This window comes from Diospyros lotus, chromosome 14, assembly GCF_014633365.1.
Source record: "Diospyros lotus cultivar Yz01 chromosome 14, ASM1463336v1, whole genome shotgun sequence".
Classification (NCBI taxonomy): Eukaryota; Viridiplantae; Streptophyta; class Magnoliopsida; order Ericales; family Ebenaceae; genus Diospyros; species Diospyros lotus.
The window spans coordinates 25451788-25468361 of NC_068351.1; the positions used below are offsets into that span (position 1 = coordinate 25451788).

At 38.4% G+C, this 16574-nt stretch overlaps 1 protein-coding gene across 3 annotated transcripts in view; it reads left to right on the forward strand.

Annotated features, from left to right (window-relative positions):
* LOC127789861 (uncharacterized) overlaps positions 1-16574 on the forward strand; it is an 89197-nt gene that overhangs the window by 57720 nt on the left and 14903 nt on the right. For all 3 annotated transcript variants that reach the window (XM_052318909.1, XM_052318908.1, XM_052318907.1), the window contains one exon: positions 1-95. In XM_052318909.1, the coding sequence (XP_052174869.1) occupies positions 1-95 (95 nt within the window). The remainder of the gene's footprint in view (positions 96-16574) is intronic.

Below are 16574 nucleotides of genomic sequence, written 5' to 3' on the forward strand. Positions count from 1 at the left end.
ATGGGATGAAAAGTAGTAAGAGCGTGAATAAAGCACCACCTTCTGTGTCCAGGTGGAAATCTATTTTAAATTCTATCACCAAACATGTTTCACAGGTTTGTAAAGATACTCTTATTATTATGCAGGTGTTTCTGCTGCATGTGACATCTCTTTAAAGAGGTTTTCATATAATTTTGAATAGGAGCATGCAGAAGAATCTACGATCTGATTCAATAGATTGCATTTTTTCCATATTGACTGATGAGAGTATGTAGTTAAGCTTTTATGACACATTATCTCCATTTTGATTATGGATGTTTCTTTCATTATTGCATAATTTTATGTCCATGTTTTCACATCAGTGCAATCTATGACATATTGAATTTTGTTGTGAATAGCGGGATTATATGAGCTGGTATGTTCGTGATATATGGGGATCTATGTGTGCATGTGCATGACTATAGTATTAACATTGTTGGAAAGATCCCACAATCTATGGGATTGATTATAATTGTAATGAAATGCTAGGGCACAAAATACTGAGATTACGAGAAGAAGAGGAAGAAGACTCTCAGTAATTTCACTAATTAGAAGAAAATGAAACGTGTAATTACAAACAAGAGATGCAATTATATATATACATAGCGAAGCACCTTTAGAAATAAACAACGCCTAGGCGCCTAACTAACATATAACCATAAGAATGAAAACCACATAACAACTGATAAAATGTAACAGACAGCAATACAAAAATGCTTATGCTTCCACACTTCCCCTCAAATCAGACTCCTCTGTAGAAGAACACTCCGTGATCTGCAACTTATTGGAACACAGAGTATCAGAAATATTTCTCTGCACAGGAGACACCTTAAGTCCAAGCTTAGTGCATAGAAACCAAAACCGATCTCTGGCCAGACTTTTAGTAAAAATATCAGCTATCTGATATTCTGTAGGAATATACCTAACTTCAACTTCACCATTCTCAACTCGTTCAAAATGCACATCAATCTCAATGTGTTTAGTCCGAGAATGGAACACAGGATTTTCAGCCATACTTTTTGCTACTAAGTTATCACTCCAAACCACTGATGTAGCATGTAATGGATAGCCCAATTCAATAAATAAAGATCTCAACCACAACAGTTTAGTAACGCCAAGGGCTACAGCCCTATACTCAGCTTCTCTTACCAATCTAGCCATCACAGATTGCTTCTTAGATCCCCACACAATCAAATTGTTTCCAAAAAAAACACTGAATCCACTAGTTGACCTCCTAGTTTCTTTGTAGCTAGCATGGTCTGCATCAGTGTAAAATTTTAAAGATAAATCACCAATAGAGGAAGAGAACCACAAGCCCAATCCAATTGTCCCTTTGATGTACCTAAGTAGCCTCTTGCGTGCAGTCCAGTGCGGCACTTTAGGAACAGACAAATATTGGCTTAACTCGTTAACAACAAAGGCAATATCAAGACGTGTATAGGTAAGATATTGAAGAGACCCAATGAGAGTTCTATACAAGGATGGATTGGGAAAAACATCACCTTCATCGATCAAAGAAATACCTGAAACCATGGGTGTATCGCAAGGTTTACAGTCTTGCATGTTAGCCTTTTTCAACAAGTCTACAACATATTTAGATTGACTCAAGTACAACCCACTGGTATCTCGAAAAGCCTCAAACCCTAAGAAATAATTAACTGAACCGAGAGTCTTTAATGCAAAATGTGTATCCAAATCAGCAATACAAGATTTAAGGGCCATATTATCCGAACTAGTGAGCAAGATATCATCCACATAAACTAGAATAAACAAGACATAGGCTGAGGTTCTTTTAATGAATAAGGATGCATCAGATGTTGCCCTAGAGAATCCCCAGCTCTGTAAAGCCATCCTTAACTTATTGTACCAAGCCCTAGGTGTTTGTTTAAGACCATACAAGGACTTTTTTAACTGACAAACATGTGAGGGAAACTTAGAACTAACAAAACCTTCTAGTTGGGTCATAAACACAACTTCTTGCAAGTCTCCATCTAAGAAAGCATTATTTACATCTACTTGCTGCACATCCCAGCCAAAAGCTACTGGTAAAGAAAACAACACCCGAATGGTAGGTGCCTTACAATCAGACTGAATGTCTCACCATAATCCAAGCTAGGATTTTGAAGAACCCTTTGCAACTAATCTGGCCTTATATTTAAAAATAGAACCATCAGCCTTATACTTGACCCTAAACACCCATTTGCACCCAATCAAATTCATATCCTTCGAAAATGGTACAAGAACCCAAGTATGATTGCAATGCAAGGCAGAAATCTCCTCCTCCATGGCTTGGACCCATCGTGGGTCTAAGAGAGCCTCACGAGCTGAATCAGGTTCAAGAGTGCTTACTAAAGCATGAGGAAAGGTAGAAGTATTTCTAGATTTGGATCTAGTGACCATATGGTGAATAGAAGGTGCAGGGGCAAACCTGGATCTAGGTAAGGAAGGATTTGAAACTGGCAGTGTAGCAGAGGATGAAGAACTTGATATGGTTTGAGAAATAGGAGAAGACAAAGACAGAACATGATTAGAATTAGGATTAGGAGATAGTGCTACTTGAGGAGGTGAAGAAGAAAATGAAGAAGATGGAAAAGAAGAAAACACAGCAGTGGATCCTCCACATTGAAGCTCACTGGAGGTAGACTTAGACACGGAAGAAGATGTAAGAAACAAAGTAGCATAAGGGAATTCGATAGGATTGAATTGAACATGTCGTGACACGTATACCCTTCCTGATGGATGCAAACATTTATAACCAGCTTGAGTGTGGCTATATCCGATGAAAACACACTTGGATGTATGAAAATCAAATTTGTGCTTGTTATAGGGTCTAAGGCAAGGAAAACAAGCACAACCAAAAGGTTGCAACAAAAAATAATTTGGTGGCTTGTGATACAGCAGTTCAAAAGGAGTTTTAAACCTGAGAGGAGAAGCAGGTAAGAGATTTATAATATGAATTGCAGTTTGAAAGGCTTCAACCCAAAACTTTAATGGCATATGAGCATGCGCTAATAAAGTGAGTCCCATTTCAGCAATGTGTCTATGTTTTGTCTCAGCCATACCATTTTGTTGATATGTATAAGGACAAGTAAATCTAGGTTGAATACCTTGGCTTCGAAGATAAGGTAAGAATGCTTTAAACTCACCCCCATTGTCAGTTTGCAAAGCTTTAAGTTTGGAATTATACTGCAGTTTAGCAAACTTGTGAAAGATGGCAAACACTAATAAGGCATTAGATTTCAATTTCAGAAGATATAGCCACGAATACCTAGTGTAGGCATCCACAAAGAAAATATAATAGTGAAAACCTCCAGTAGATAAAGCTGGAGAGGGTCCCCACAAATTAGAATATATCAATTCTAATGGTTTTGTGGCCTTAATTTCACAATCAACAAAAGGAAGCTTGTGGAGTTTACCAAGTTTACACGAGTCACAAAAGGATAAGTTAGACTTTGAAAAGGGAACGTGAATTTTATTCAACACTTCTTTTAGTACATTTGATGATGGATGCCCTAATTTGGCATGCCATTGTAAACTAACAGTATTACATTGAGTATTTGAAGATTGCTCATGAACAAATCTATGCCATAGGTTTGAGTAAACCCCTTAGCTACCAACCGAGCTTTGTATCTCTCAATACTACCATCTACCTTTGTTTGTACTGTGAAGATCCACTTGTCCCCAATGAAGTTCTTCCCATGAGGCAAATCAGTAATTTCTCAAGTACCATTCTTCACCAGAGCATTAACTTCCTCATTAACTGCCCTCTTCCATTCTGGGATAGCCATGGTGTCTTAGATTGAATTAGGAATGGAGATAGAATTGATTTTTCTGGTGAATGCTTGGTAAGATGAAGATAGACCCTCATAACTCACATAGTTTCCAACATGGTACAATAGCCTACTTTTACATTCTCACCCTTTTCCTGAGTGCAATGGGTAAGTTCTCATTAAAATTATCATGATCACTTAAACCAGTACCTGCAGAATTTTCCTCCACAATCTGTAAATCAAATGTAGGGATTTTTACCTCAGGTTCAGATGTCGACAGTAATGGTGAATCTGCTAGTGTCTCTGATTCTTTCGGTTTTCTCCTTTTTTTTTGTGAACTCAGGACTAAAAGAATCAGTTGATTTTGGTTCAAGTTCAATTTGGACACTTGGAGAAGGTGCAATTTCAGGTGGTGTGCAATCTATGCTATCCAATAAAAGCTGATATTCTTGTTGACTTAGACTAGAACTCTCCCCATGAATATCAATTTTGGGATAATAGGGTCTTGTTTAAAAAAATATGACATCCATGGTGTGATAAAACCTTTGGTTGTCAGGACAGAAGCATTTGTAACCCTTTTGGTTGGGAGAGTACCCTACAAAGATACATTTGGAGGATCGAGAGTTAAGTTTGGTTTGATGTTGTTGATGGATATGAACAAACATAATACACCCAAATATCTTTGGAGGAAGAGAGGAAATCAGTGGACTTTGAGGGAAGTGTTGGAAGAACACTTGATGCGGAGTGGAGAAATCTAAAACTTTGGATGAAAGGCGATTGATTAGGTATGTTGCTGTAAGAACAGCCTCACCCTAAAAACATTTTGGAACATTAGATGAATACAACAGAGACCTGGCAATGTCCAAAAGGTGCTTATTCTTTCTCTCAGCTATCCCATTTTGCTGAGGGGTATCTACACAAGAACTTTGCTGTATGATTCCCTCAGTTGATAGGTATGAGCTAAGACTAGAATTAAAGAATTCTCTTCCATTACCAGTTCTAAGTATTTGAATGGAAGTTTGAAATTGATTTTTGATCATTGTTTTGAAATTCTTAAATATTTGAGGAACTTCTAATTTATTTTTCATGAGAAAATTCCATGTGACTTGTGTGTGATCATCTATGAAAGAGATGAACCATCGAGCTCCTGTGATATTTGGAACTTGAGATGGGCCCTAAACATCACTGTGGATCATAGAAAAAGGTTGTGATGATTTGTATGGCTGGATTGGGTATGAACTGTGAGAGTGTTTTGCAAATTGACAAATTTCACATTGAAAAGAAATATCACTTTTATTTTTGAATAAACTTGGGAAAAGTTTGGATAAGTACAAAAAACTTGGGTGGCCTAACTTGTAATGTCACATCATGACCAACCTCTCACTCTCATTTTTCAACTCACTAACAGACACACAAGAATTAATTTGACAAGAAATAGATTCACTCACTCCTAGATGAGATTGCCTCATAGAATCTGGTTGAACCTTAAGATGATAGAGCCCAGCATGACTCCTACCATTGCCAATCATCCTCCTTGAAGTCAAATCCTGAAATTCAGACATGAGGAGAAAAATTAGCTATACAGGTAAGTTCTTGGGTGATTTTATTTATGGAGTGCAAGTTGCAATCTATATTAGGAACATATATACAAATTTGAGTGTCATGTTCCTGGATACCACAACCGAACAAGTCCCTTCAACTTTTTCCAAAGAACCATCTGCAATTCTAACTATGAGAGCTTTATCACAAGGAGAATATGTGTTGAAAACTCGCCTATCTCTTGTCATGTTATCAGAAGCACTGGAGTCGACAATCCAGGGCTTATAGTGGTCTTGTTTCACAGTTAAAGCCTTTAGAAAATTACCTTTTTGAGCTATGGAACCTAATCCAACAACTGGTAGGTTTTGTTGTGCTTGTAGTAGCCTTCTCAGTCCATCAAGTTCCTCTTTGTTAAAGTTTGCAAGTTGCTCTAAACTGCCAGCCATGTTGCCTCAACTTTCCTTTTGTGCTATTGTCTTTAGCTTCCAATCAGCAGGTTTTCCATAGAGTTGCTAGCATATTTCTTTTGTATAACTAGGGCGGCGACAATGTTCACACCATGGTCTTCCCCCTTTTTGTGGCTGTTGCTTCTCAGCCAAGGTTGATGATTCACCACCAACAGTTAGTTTTTCTGTCCCCAGCATCAATTGGAGTCTACTCTCTTCCCTTCAAACCTCAGAGAAAGCTTCTCATAAGCTTGGCAATGGTTTTGTGCTAAATATCCTTCCTCAGACTTGAATTTAGGCCCAAGCAAAATTTGTAGACCCTCTTATTCTCTATAATCTTCTTATAGAGTTTGAGATTAGTGGTGGTTTGCCAGGAATATTTTCCAAAAGCATCTAGTTGCTTGCCAATTTTGAAGGAGTTTGTTGTAATACTCTGTCATAAATAAATCACCTTGTCGGAGATCATGCAACACACCCTCAATTGTCACTAGTTCGGGGGTGTTGTCTTTGTGTGAATAAGTGTCTTTTGTAGCCTCCCAGACCTTTGCAGCAGTTTCATATAGGAGAAAATTTTCTCCTATGCATGGCTCCATGGAATTTAGTGGCCAAGACATAACCTGGCTATTGTTATCTCTCTTTTAAATCTGATAATCAACACATTTTTCATCTGATTTGATGATATTTCTGATGAGATAATCTTCTTTCTCCTTGTTGCGGATGTGAAACATGAAGCATTAAGACCATTGGATTTAGTTTCACCCATTTAATTTGTAGATGGTGATGGGTGCGGATGAGTAATTTGACAAATCACCCCCATTGTTGTTGTACATAACAGTTTCGACATTTGAGGAGGATTTTGGGGTTTCAATTGAGGATTCGTTGGTGTTTGACATGTTTACGATCTGATGTTGCGGTCGAGAATGAAATAAAGGCTAGGACAACTGATGAATACTGTCGGAATAAGCAGTGTAGAATGCTGCCAAAAAAAGTAGTAGATAAAAAATTAACCTAGAATGTCTATGAGAAGAACATGAGGTGTCTAGGGTTGCTCTGATACCATGAACAATTGTGAGAAAATTTGGTATCTTTTTCTCTTCCACTTGATTATAATATATATAGGAGAAAGAAATCAATCAAATCCCTATAACTAAGGAAAAAAAAAGAAGGAATCCTAATTACATCAATTACTAATTTATATCAATCAATCCCAACAATTTATAATCAATCCCATAAATTGTGAGATAAGATTGATTATAATCAATCCCATAGATTGTGGGATTGATAATCAATCTCATAGATAAACTTTACAGCAAAGAAACACCTTTATTACACAACCCCTTCTTTGTTCTATCTAAAGCTCATTTCCTTTCATCAAAGCCTTTATTGCTTCTTTCAACTTGTTCAAAGATCATGTATGAAATCTCTAAAGTTGCTGCCCCTACCGTAACATCTGGAGATGTAATTCTAGTTGATCAATCCAATGTAGCTATTGAATTACCTAGTGTTCATTAGTCCTATTGATTAGACGGTAGGAATTATCTTCAATGGGCTCAACTTATCAAGACGTTTCTCAAAGGTTGTAGGAAAGGCAACCACCTAACAGGACTTCCACCAAAGGAGGCAGATCCAGCCTTCACAGCCTAGGATGTGGAAGACTCCCGCATCATGTCTTGGTTGTGGAGTGCTATGCAGCCAGAAATCAGCAAGAATTTTATGTTCTTGAGCACAACAAAGGAGACATGGGAGATAGTTTAGCAAACATACTCCAAGGTCAAGGATGCTTCGGTGATTTTTGAGGTAAAAACTAAGATAAGCTCTACTAAACAAGGTCAATCAACAATCATTGAGTACTACAATAAGATGAAAGGGTTGTGGTTGGAGCTTGATCACTATCAAGCTATAAAGATGGTGTGTAGTGAGGATGCTGCCACTCTCAATTAGATCTTTGAAAGAGACCAAATTGTTGAGTTTCTAGAAGATCTAAATCCTGAGTTTGATCAAGTAAGGATTCAAGTTCTCAGCAGGGACAAACTTCCTAATTTAAATGAAGTTTTTTCTATCATTAGGAGTGAGGAAAACCGAAGATGTGCCATGCTTACAGAGCATAGCTCTGAAGGTTCAGCACTGATGATTAGTAACAAAGGACGGGGAGTCAAATCTGGAAAACCTGCAGTCCAAGATTGTAGTTCTAATCGTGAGGGGCAATGGTGCACTTATTGCAAGAAGTGACGACATAATAGGGAAACATGCTTCAAATTGCATGGGAAAAAAGTAGTCTCGAGCATGATTGGAGGCTTCAAAAACATGAAGCATCAAAGCTATCTCTCCAATAAGGATCCAGAGGAAGTAGCTGATAAAGGAGACCCAACTGAGGCTGATCCTACTCAATTAAATCCAGAGGAGCTAGGCAAGCTAAAGGCCTTTCTTCGGACATTCGAAGATAGAGTATCATGCTTACTGGTGCAACAAGGTAAAACCCTAACCTATGAGACTTTTTCAGCTTCTAAATCTGATGGGAATAACATGTGAATCCTTGATTCAGGAGCCACTGATCATATGACCCCTCATCTCCATGTTTTTGAAACTTGAAACTACTAAACAAATTACCATTGCAAACGAAGCCTCTGTTCCTATTTCTGGAAAAAGGCAACGTTCTTTTTAACCCTTGGCTGCCACTTAATCAAGTCCTTCATGTTCCAAGTTTAACAAGAAGTCTGATTTCTATTCATAAACTGACTAAAGACTCGAATTGTTTTTCTATTTTCTCTTCTCCCATGTGTAAGTTTCAGGCCAAGGACATGGGGAGGATGATTGGTGTGGCTAAGGAACACAATGGGCTCTATATCTTGGAAGGAAAGAATAAATGTTCTAAAAGGAGATAGCATAGAATGGCTTATTCCTCCCAAGCAACGTCTTTATCTCTCTATTATTTGGTTGCTATTTTCTCTCCTCTTAGAGTGTTTGGATGTGTTTGTTTTGTCCACATACCTAAAGTAAATAGGGACAAATTAGATCCTAGGGCTCTTAGATGTGTTTTTCTTGGGTATTCTCCTACTCAAAAGGGCTATAAATGTTATCACCCTACCACTCGCAAGTTCTATGTATCAAAAGATGTGACCTTTATTGAATCCCAATCATTCTTTGGTCCTTCTCCATCTAGACATCAAGAGGAATTTCTTAGACATGCTGATTTAGAACTTGAGCATCTAGTCCCTATCGTTGTAACAACACCATCGGGTCCTAGTTAATTTAATCAGCCTGTTGATTCTATTCTTTCTACTTTTCCCATGCATGCTTCTCCGATGCATTCTGTTTTTCCTAGCAAGGAATAGGCAAAAACTAAGTTGTTATCTCCTATTAGATACAAGGGTTCTCCCTATATGTACAAGATAAGACACCCCATTGATGAGCCACAGCCAACACCAGCATCAGCCCTCGATCCTAGTTTGGAAGTAGCACATCATGAGGATTCTCCCAGCACTTCTAACCCATCTCTTCCTCAGATTGAACCTACAGATTTAGACCTACCTATTGCTATCTGGAAAGGGGTTAGAACTTGTACAAAACACCCATTGGCCAATTATTTATCCTACCATCACTTGCTACCAAACCATAGAGGTTTCCTCCCTTCATTGGATGCAATTGTTATTCATAAATTAGTGGAAGAGGCTTTGAAAGATTTCAAATGGAAGGAGACCATGTTAGAGGAGATGAGAGCTCTTAAAAAGAATTATACCTAGGAATTGATATCTAGACCCAAGGGGATAAAACCAATAGGTTCTAGGTGGATCTTTAATGTGAAATACCAAGCCGATGGTACACTTGACAGGTATAAGGCATGTCTTGTTACCAAGGGCTATACACAGTTCTATGGCATAGGCTACCTTGAAACATTTGTTTCCATAGCCAAAATGACTACTGTCCGGGTTCTCCTAGCATTGGCAACCAATTATGGGTGAAAGTTACAACAACTTGATGTTAAAAATGCTTTTTTACATGGAGATTTAGTGGAAGATGTTTTCATAGAAATACCACCAGGATTTCAGCATGAGGGAGCAGGGCATGAGCAAGTGTGTAAACTTAAGAAGGCCTTGTATGGGATCAAGCAATCCTCACGGGCCTAGTTTGGTAGATTCTCGAAGGCTATGACATCTATGGGTTATCACCAAAGTAGATGGAATCATACCCTCTTCATCAAGCACTTAGGAGAGAAGGTAGTTGCCTTACTTGTTTATGTTGATGATATTGTAATAACTGAGAATGATTTAGATGAACAGGGTTTTCTAAAACAGAATTTAATTCTGGAATTTAAAATAAAGGATCTTAGACCACTAAAATATTTCTTGGGCATTGAAGTAGCTTACTCACAAGAAGGGATTTCTTGTCCCAATGGAAATATGTGCTAGACTTACTTGTTGAAACCGGTTTGCTAGGGGGAAAAGGAGCAAGGATACCCTTAGATCCTAACACAAAATTGTAGGGGAATTATAGTGGAAAGGCAACGAATAAAGGGAGATTTCAGCGTTTAGTAGGAAGACTAATCTATCTTTCTCATACTAAGCCTGACATAGCATTTGCTGTCAGCCTAGTGAGTCAATTTATGCATAACCCGACTGAAGATCATATGAATGCTGTGAGAAGGATCCTTAGCTATCTTAAAGCTACATCAGGTAAGGGAATTTTATTTACTCAAGGAGCTGGTTTGAAGATCCAAGGATATATGGATGCTGACTATGGTGGCTCCCTCGTGGACAGGAGATCCATAACTAGGTATTATGTTTTCCTATGGGGGAATTTGGTGTCTTGGAGAAGTAAGAACCAAGGGTGGTGGCTAGATCTAGTGCTGAGACAGAATTTCGAGCCATGACCCTCGATGTGTGTGAGTTTTTGTAGTTACAGATTATCCTAGAAGATTTAAAAGTTATGGTGCAAAGACCTATTGAACTTTTGGGGGACAATCAATCGACTATTAGTATTGCTCATTGTCGTGAATCAAGACCATAAATGAAGGAAAGTATCTTTGCCATAAATCAAGAAAAGAAGATTTGCCATAAATCAAGGAAAGAAGATTTGTCATAAATCAAGAAAAGTATGCCATAAATCAAGGAAAGAAAATTTGTCAATTAGCATGTTATTAGATGTAATTAGCTATTGTTTAGGCCGTAATTGTAGCCTTAATTATTGTATAGCTTACTATAAATTTCAATGGAATGATGCTAGATCTAATATAGAGTTCTACTCCTAAAAAGGGTTTTCTCTCTCTCTCTCTTGTTCAACATTGTTTTTCTCTCTTTTCCACATGGTATCAGAGCCTAAGAAACTCTAAGACTATTCTTTCTAAGCCTTCATCGTCGACTACTCTTCTGTTGCTATTGATAGCCATCACAAGCAGCCTTCATTGCTACAATAGTATGTTATTTCCCATTCTTCCTTTGGCCCTTCCCATTAACTGGAGATGTTAGCCACCACTGATGAAGCTAACTGGAGATGTTAGCCCTTCCCACTGGAGATGTTCCCAATACAAGGGAAACACCAACACTTATGATGCTTCAGCCGTTGGGAGAACTACAACCAATCAATGTTGCCTATTGGTTGGATGGAAGGAATAATCTTAAATGGTCCTAGTTGATTCGAACCATTTTGAAAGGAAAATGGAAGATTAACCATATTATAGGAATCGGACCGAAGAAAAGAGATCCAACCTATGCAGCATGGGATGAATTAGATTCCATGATCATTACATGGCTGTGAAGTTTCATTACTCTCGAAATCAGTGATACCTGCATGTTTTTGTCAATGGTAAAAGAGGTTTGGGAGTTTATCCAACAAACCCACTCAAAGGTGAAGGATGCAGCCTAGATCTACGAGTTGAAGACCAAAATAGCTCCAGCAAAGCAAGATAACAGAATTGTCACTGAGTATGCCAATTTCCTAAAGAGACTATGGCAAGAAATGGATCACTATAGGGTAATTGAGATGAAGAACAGTGATGATGCAGCCACCTGGAAAGCTTTTATAGACAAAGATCGCACATATGATTTTCTTGCAGGCCTAAATGTGGAGTATGATAAGGTGAGAGTTCAAATCCTAGGCAAGGATGACTTTCCTTTACTTAATGAAGTGATTTCAATTATTATAGCTAAGGAAAGAAGGAGGGGTGTCATGTTGGACCCCAAACCAGTTGAGGCCTCATCAATAGTGTTAAAAGTAAGAGGAAATCGTGGCTTTAAGAAGGACCAATTGCCGGGAGAAAATGGAAAAACAGGTCTCAAATCCATGGGCAATGACAATCGTGAGAATGTGGTGTACTTTCTGCAAGAAATCACGACATACTAGGGAGATGTGCTAAAAGCTACATGGAAAGTCACTAAGCAAGGAATGGGGAAATAGAGGTGGACAACATCAACATAGAAGCTAGGGGCAAGTTAATATGGCAACTCCATAGGAGGAAAAACAGTCCCATGAACCAAAAGAATTCAACGAGGAGATTGAAAGGTTGCGGTACTTTTTATGTACCCTTGAGGCACCATCCTCTTCAGGTACATGCTCACTGCAACAATCAGGTAAAACTCTAATTTCACATGCTTTAAATGCCTTTGATACATCGCTTAAAAACTCATGGATTATTGACTCTGGAACCACAAATCATATGACTCCTTCTTCCTAGTTTTTTCTCTCATACAATTGGAAAATTGCTACAGCTGATAGTTCTTTGATCACAGTACCTGGAATAGGAGAGATCAAAATCAGCCCTTTCTTGACCCTAAAAAATGTCCATCATGTGCCTAAACTGTCCACCAACCTAATCTCCGTATCCAAGCTATCCTACAACACTAATTGCAGAGTGTTTTTTCTTTTGTCTTGTTTTTGGTTTCAAGACAAGGACTCGGGATTAATGATTGGACATGCTAAGGAACGGGATGGCTTATATTATCTTGAGAAATTTGAAAAATTACCTGTTGGCAGGTGGAAGCAACCTTTAACATGTCTTTCAGAACCCACATATACCCAACAAGGATACTATTTGGTTGCATTATTACAGGCTGGGACATCCTGCCTTTTCTACTCTTAAAATCATGTTCCCTTCATTGTTTCAAAACCTTGATATTAGAGAGTTTCATTTTAATGTCTATGAGTTTGCTAAACATAGACGTGTTGTTTTTCCAGCTAGTAATTACAGACGTCTTACTCCTTTTGAATTGATTCATAGTGATATCTGGGGTCCATCAACCATTCCAAATGTTTCTGTGGCATGCTGGTTTGTTTTGTTCATTGATGATTGCACAAGGGTTACATGGGTCTTCTTAAATCTAAATCTAATGTGAGTGATTTCCAATTTCTTTTCTATGATCCACAATCAATTTGGGGCACAAATCAAACGATTTCGGTCAGACAATGTAAGGGATTATTTCAACCAAACCTTTTCCCACAATTTCCTTCAACGGGGAGTTATTCATGAATTCTCATGTGTTTCTACCCCTCAACAAAATGGGATTGCATAACGAAAGAACAACCATCTCCTAGATACTTCTAGGGCATTGTTGTTTCACAAAAATGTGCCTAAACAATTTTGGGGAAAAGCTGTCCTCACAGCCACTCATGTCATAAACCGATTACTCTCTTGAGTGTTACATTTTCAAACTCCTATGGCAGTCTTATCCCACTTCTATCATACTCTTCCTACCACAAATCAGCTTAGTCCTTAGTATTCGGGTGTGTTTTGTTTGTTCATGTTCACAGTCCTCATCAGGGGAAGTTGGATCCTAAAGTTCTTAAGTGTGTCTTTGTGGGCTATTCTTCTACACAAAAAAGGGTACAAATGCTATCATCCTCCAACTAAAAAATTTTTGGTTTTTGCGGATGTTACTTTTGTTGAAACTAAATCATATTTTACTCACCCTTCTCTTCAAAGGGAGACCTCAAGTGTGGGAGATAAGGATGAACTGCTCCTTCTGAACTTTCTGCAGCCAACTCCAGCTCCTAAACCTCTACTTGAACAACTTGCATTTGAACCTTTCCTTGACCTACTGCCCGAACCTGCATTTGACTCTACCTCACAAGCTCATGAACCTAAATCCTCCCTCCGACCTGTTCTCCAAACTACCGAGGAGGAAACCATCATTGACAAACGATTTCTCCATATTTACTCAAGAAGAAATAATGTAGAGCCTAAACCAAGGTTGCACCTATCATCAGTTCCAGTGTCTGGAAATGGGATAATATCTATTGACTCATCTTCTAAAGTTGATTCAATGGCTAATATTGACCTTCCTATAGCACTAAGGAAAGGAATTAGAGAGTGCACAAAACATCCCTTATATCCACTCTCTCACTTTGTATCCTTTAAAAGATGCTCTTCATCTTATAGAAGCTTTCTTACAAACATACACACAACATCCATTCTTACCACATTATCAGAGGCTTTAAACTGTGAAAATTGGAGGAATGCCATAAATGTTGAAATGTAGGCTCTTGAGAGGAATGATACATGGGAAATTGTGGATTTACCAAAAGGGAAGAAACCTGTTGGGTGCAAATGGGTCTTCACAATCAAGTATAAAGCAAATGGGACACTTGAAAAATACAAGGGTAGGTTGGTAGCTAAGGGTTATACCCAAGCATATGGAATAGACTACCAAGAAACATTTGCCCCGGTAGCCAAAATGAACACAGGTGAGAATTCTCTTATCCCTAGCAGTTAACTTTGATTAGCCTTTGTTATAGTTTGATGTGAAGAATGTTGTCTTGCACGGAGACCTTGAGGAAGAAGTTTATATGGACATACCCTTAGGATTCAATAAACCTGGGACTAAGATTTGTAAACTCAAGAAGGCACTATATGGCCTCCAGGGCGTAGCTCCGTTGGCAAAGGAAGGACCTCCTGGGGTGTTGCTTTTTGGGCCCCCAGGTTCTGTGTTCAAGCCCTGGCCCGGGGGGGAGGGGGGGGAAGCTCAGCAGTCAGAGCGATCCTGAAAGTTGAAAACTGTTTGCCGCCCTCACGTTTGTGGTGAAAGGCTAGGGATCGAATTGGCCACTGAGTCCTCTGATTTACATCTCCTACTGATATCGTGGGGTCGAATAGTGGGGGGCGCTCGTGATGGTGCGTAAACCAAAAAAAAAAAAAAAAAAGAAGGCACTTTATGGCCAAAAACAGTCACCTAGAACTTGGTTCAAGAGATTTTTCAAAGTAATGCAGGCCATGGGTTACAAACCAAGCCAAGGGGACCACACTCTATAGATAAAACACTCAGGTTCAGATTTTGTCACAGCTCTTATTCTTTATGTTGATAACATTATACTATTATAGTGACAGGAAATGATGAAAAGGAAAGGAAGAACTTGGGCAAATGTTTGGTGAGTTTGAGATCAAGAAACTAGGGAATTTAAAATATTTCCTAGGTATTAAAGTTGCATGATCTAGGCATGGGATATTCATATCTTAACACAAATATGTTCTTGACCTTTGGAGGGACATAGGGAAAATGGCTTCACCTAGTGAGAAGCAAAGGGAGAAGCAAAGGGAGACAAGGATATCGACAAAGAAAGCCTATCAAAGATTAGTTGGCAGGTTGATTTATCTATCTCACACAAGCCTGGACATAGCTTATGCAATGAGCATAGTGAGTCAATTTATGCACAAACCTAAGGAGCTTCACCTACAAACAGTCTATAGAATTCTACACTACCTCAAAGGAACCCTAGGAAAGGGAATTTTGTTCAAAAAAGGGGTTAAACTTACCCTAGAGGTCTATACTGAAGCAAATTATGGAAGTTCAATGGTTGATAAGAGGTCTACCACAGGGTATTGTACTTTCTTGGGAGGAAATCTAGTTACTTGGAGGAGTGAAAAGTAGACTGTTGTGGCTAGGTCGAGTGCAGAATCAGAATTTCGAGCAATGGCACAAGGCATATGTGAGTTGCTATGGTTGAAAATTATTGTTGAAGACTCGGGACTCAACTAGGACAGCCCTATGAAACTCTATTGTGATAATAAGATTGCTATCAGTATTGCACACAATCCTATATAGCATAACCGAACAAAAAACATTGAGGTTGACCGACATTTTATTAAAGAGAAACTAGATAGAGGGCTTATTTGTACTCCCTATATACCAAGTGAATCCCAGCTAGCTAATGTTCTAACCAAAGGACTCCCTAGTCCTGTCTTCCACATGATTATAGCCAAGTTGGGAATGGACAATGTCTATTCACCAACTTAAGAGGGAGTGACGTGAATCAAGACCATAAATCAAGGAAAGTATCTTTGCCATAAATCAAGAAAAGAAGATTTGCCATAAATCAAGGAAAATATCTTTTCCCTAAATCAAGGAAAGAAGATTTGTCAATTAGCATGTGATTAGATGTAATTAGCTATTGTTTAGGCCTTAATTATTGTACAACTTACTATAAATTTCAATGGAAAAACCTCAGTTTTTGGTCCAGAATTGGCAACTGTCTGTTTCTTGTTAAGTACATTAATGTTCTTTATAAAATTTGATTTTTTTTTACTTCTGCATCATTTTTATATTATAGAGCATATGGTGCTCAAGCTCAAGATTTTGATTTGGCTGGAGCTAAGCTGGTTCATACTTAGGCTGATCATCTTAATGAGCAGCTTAGAGGTGCACACTGGAATCTTTTTGATGTGGGACAGCAAGAAGATTGTAGAAAATTGAAGAGGAAGAAAAGAAATTGGGGAAGGAGGAGGAGAGGAAGAAGTATAGCGGGAGAAGGAAGCCTGAAAAAGAGAGAAAGAAGAGAGATTTCAGCAAAGAAGAATCAATAGTTTTATTCAATTAAT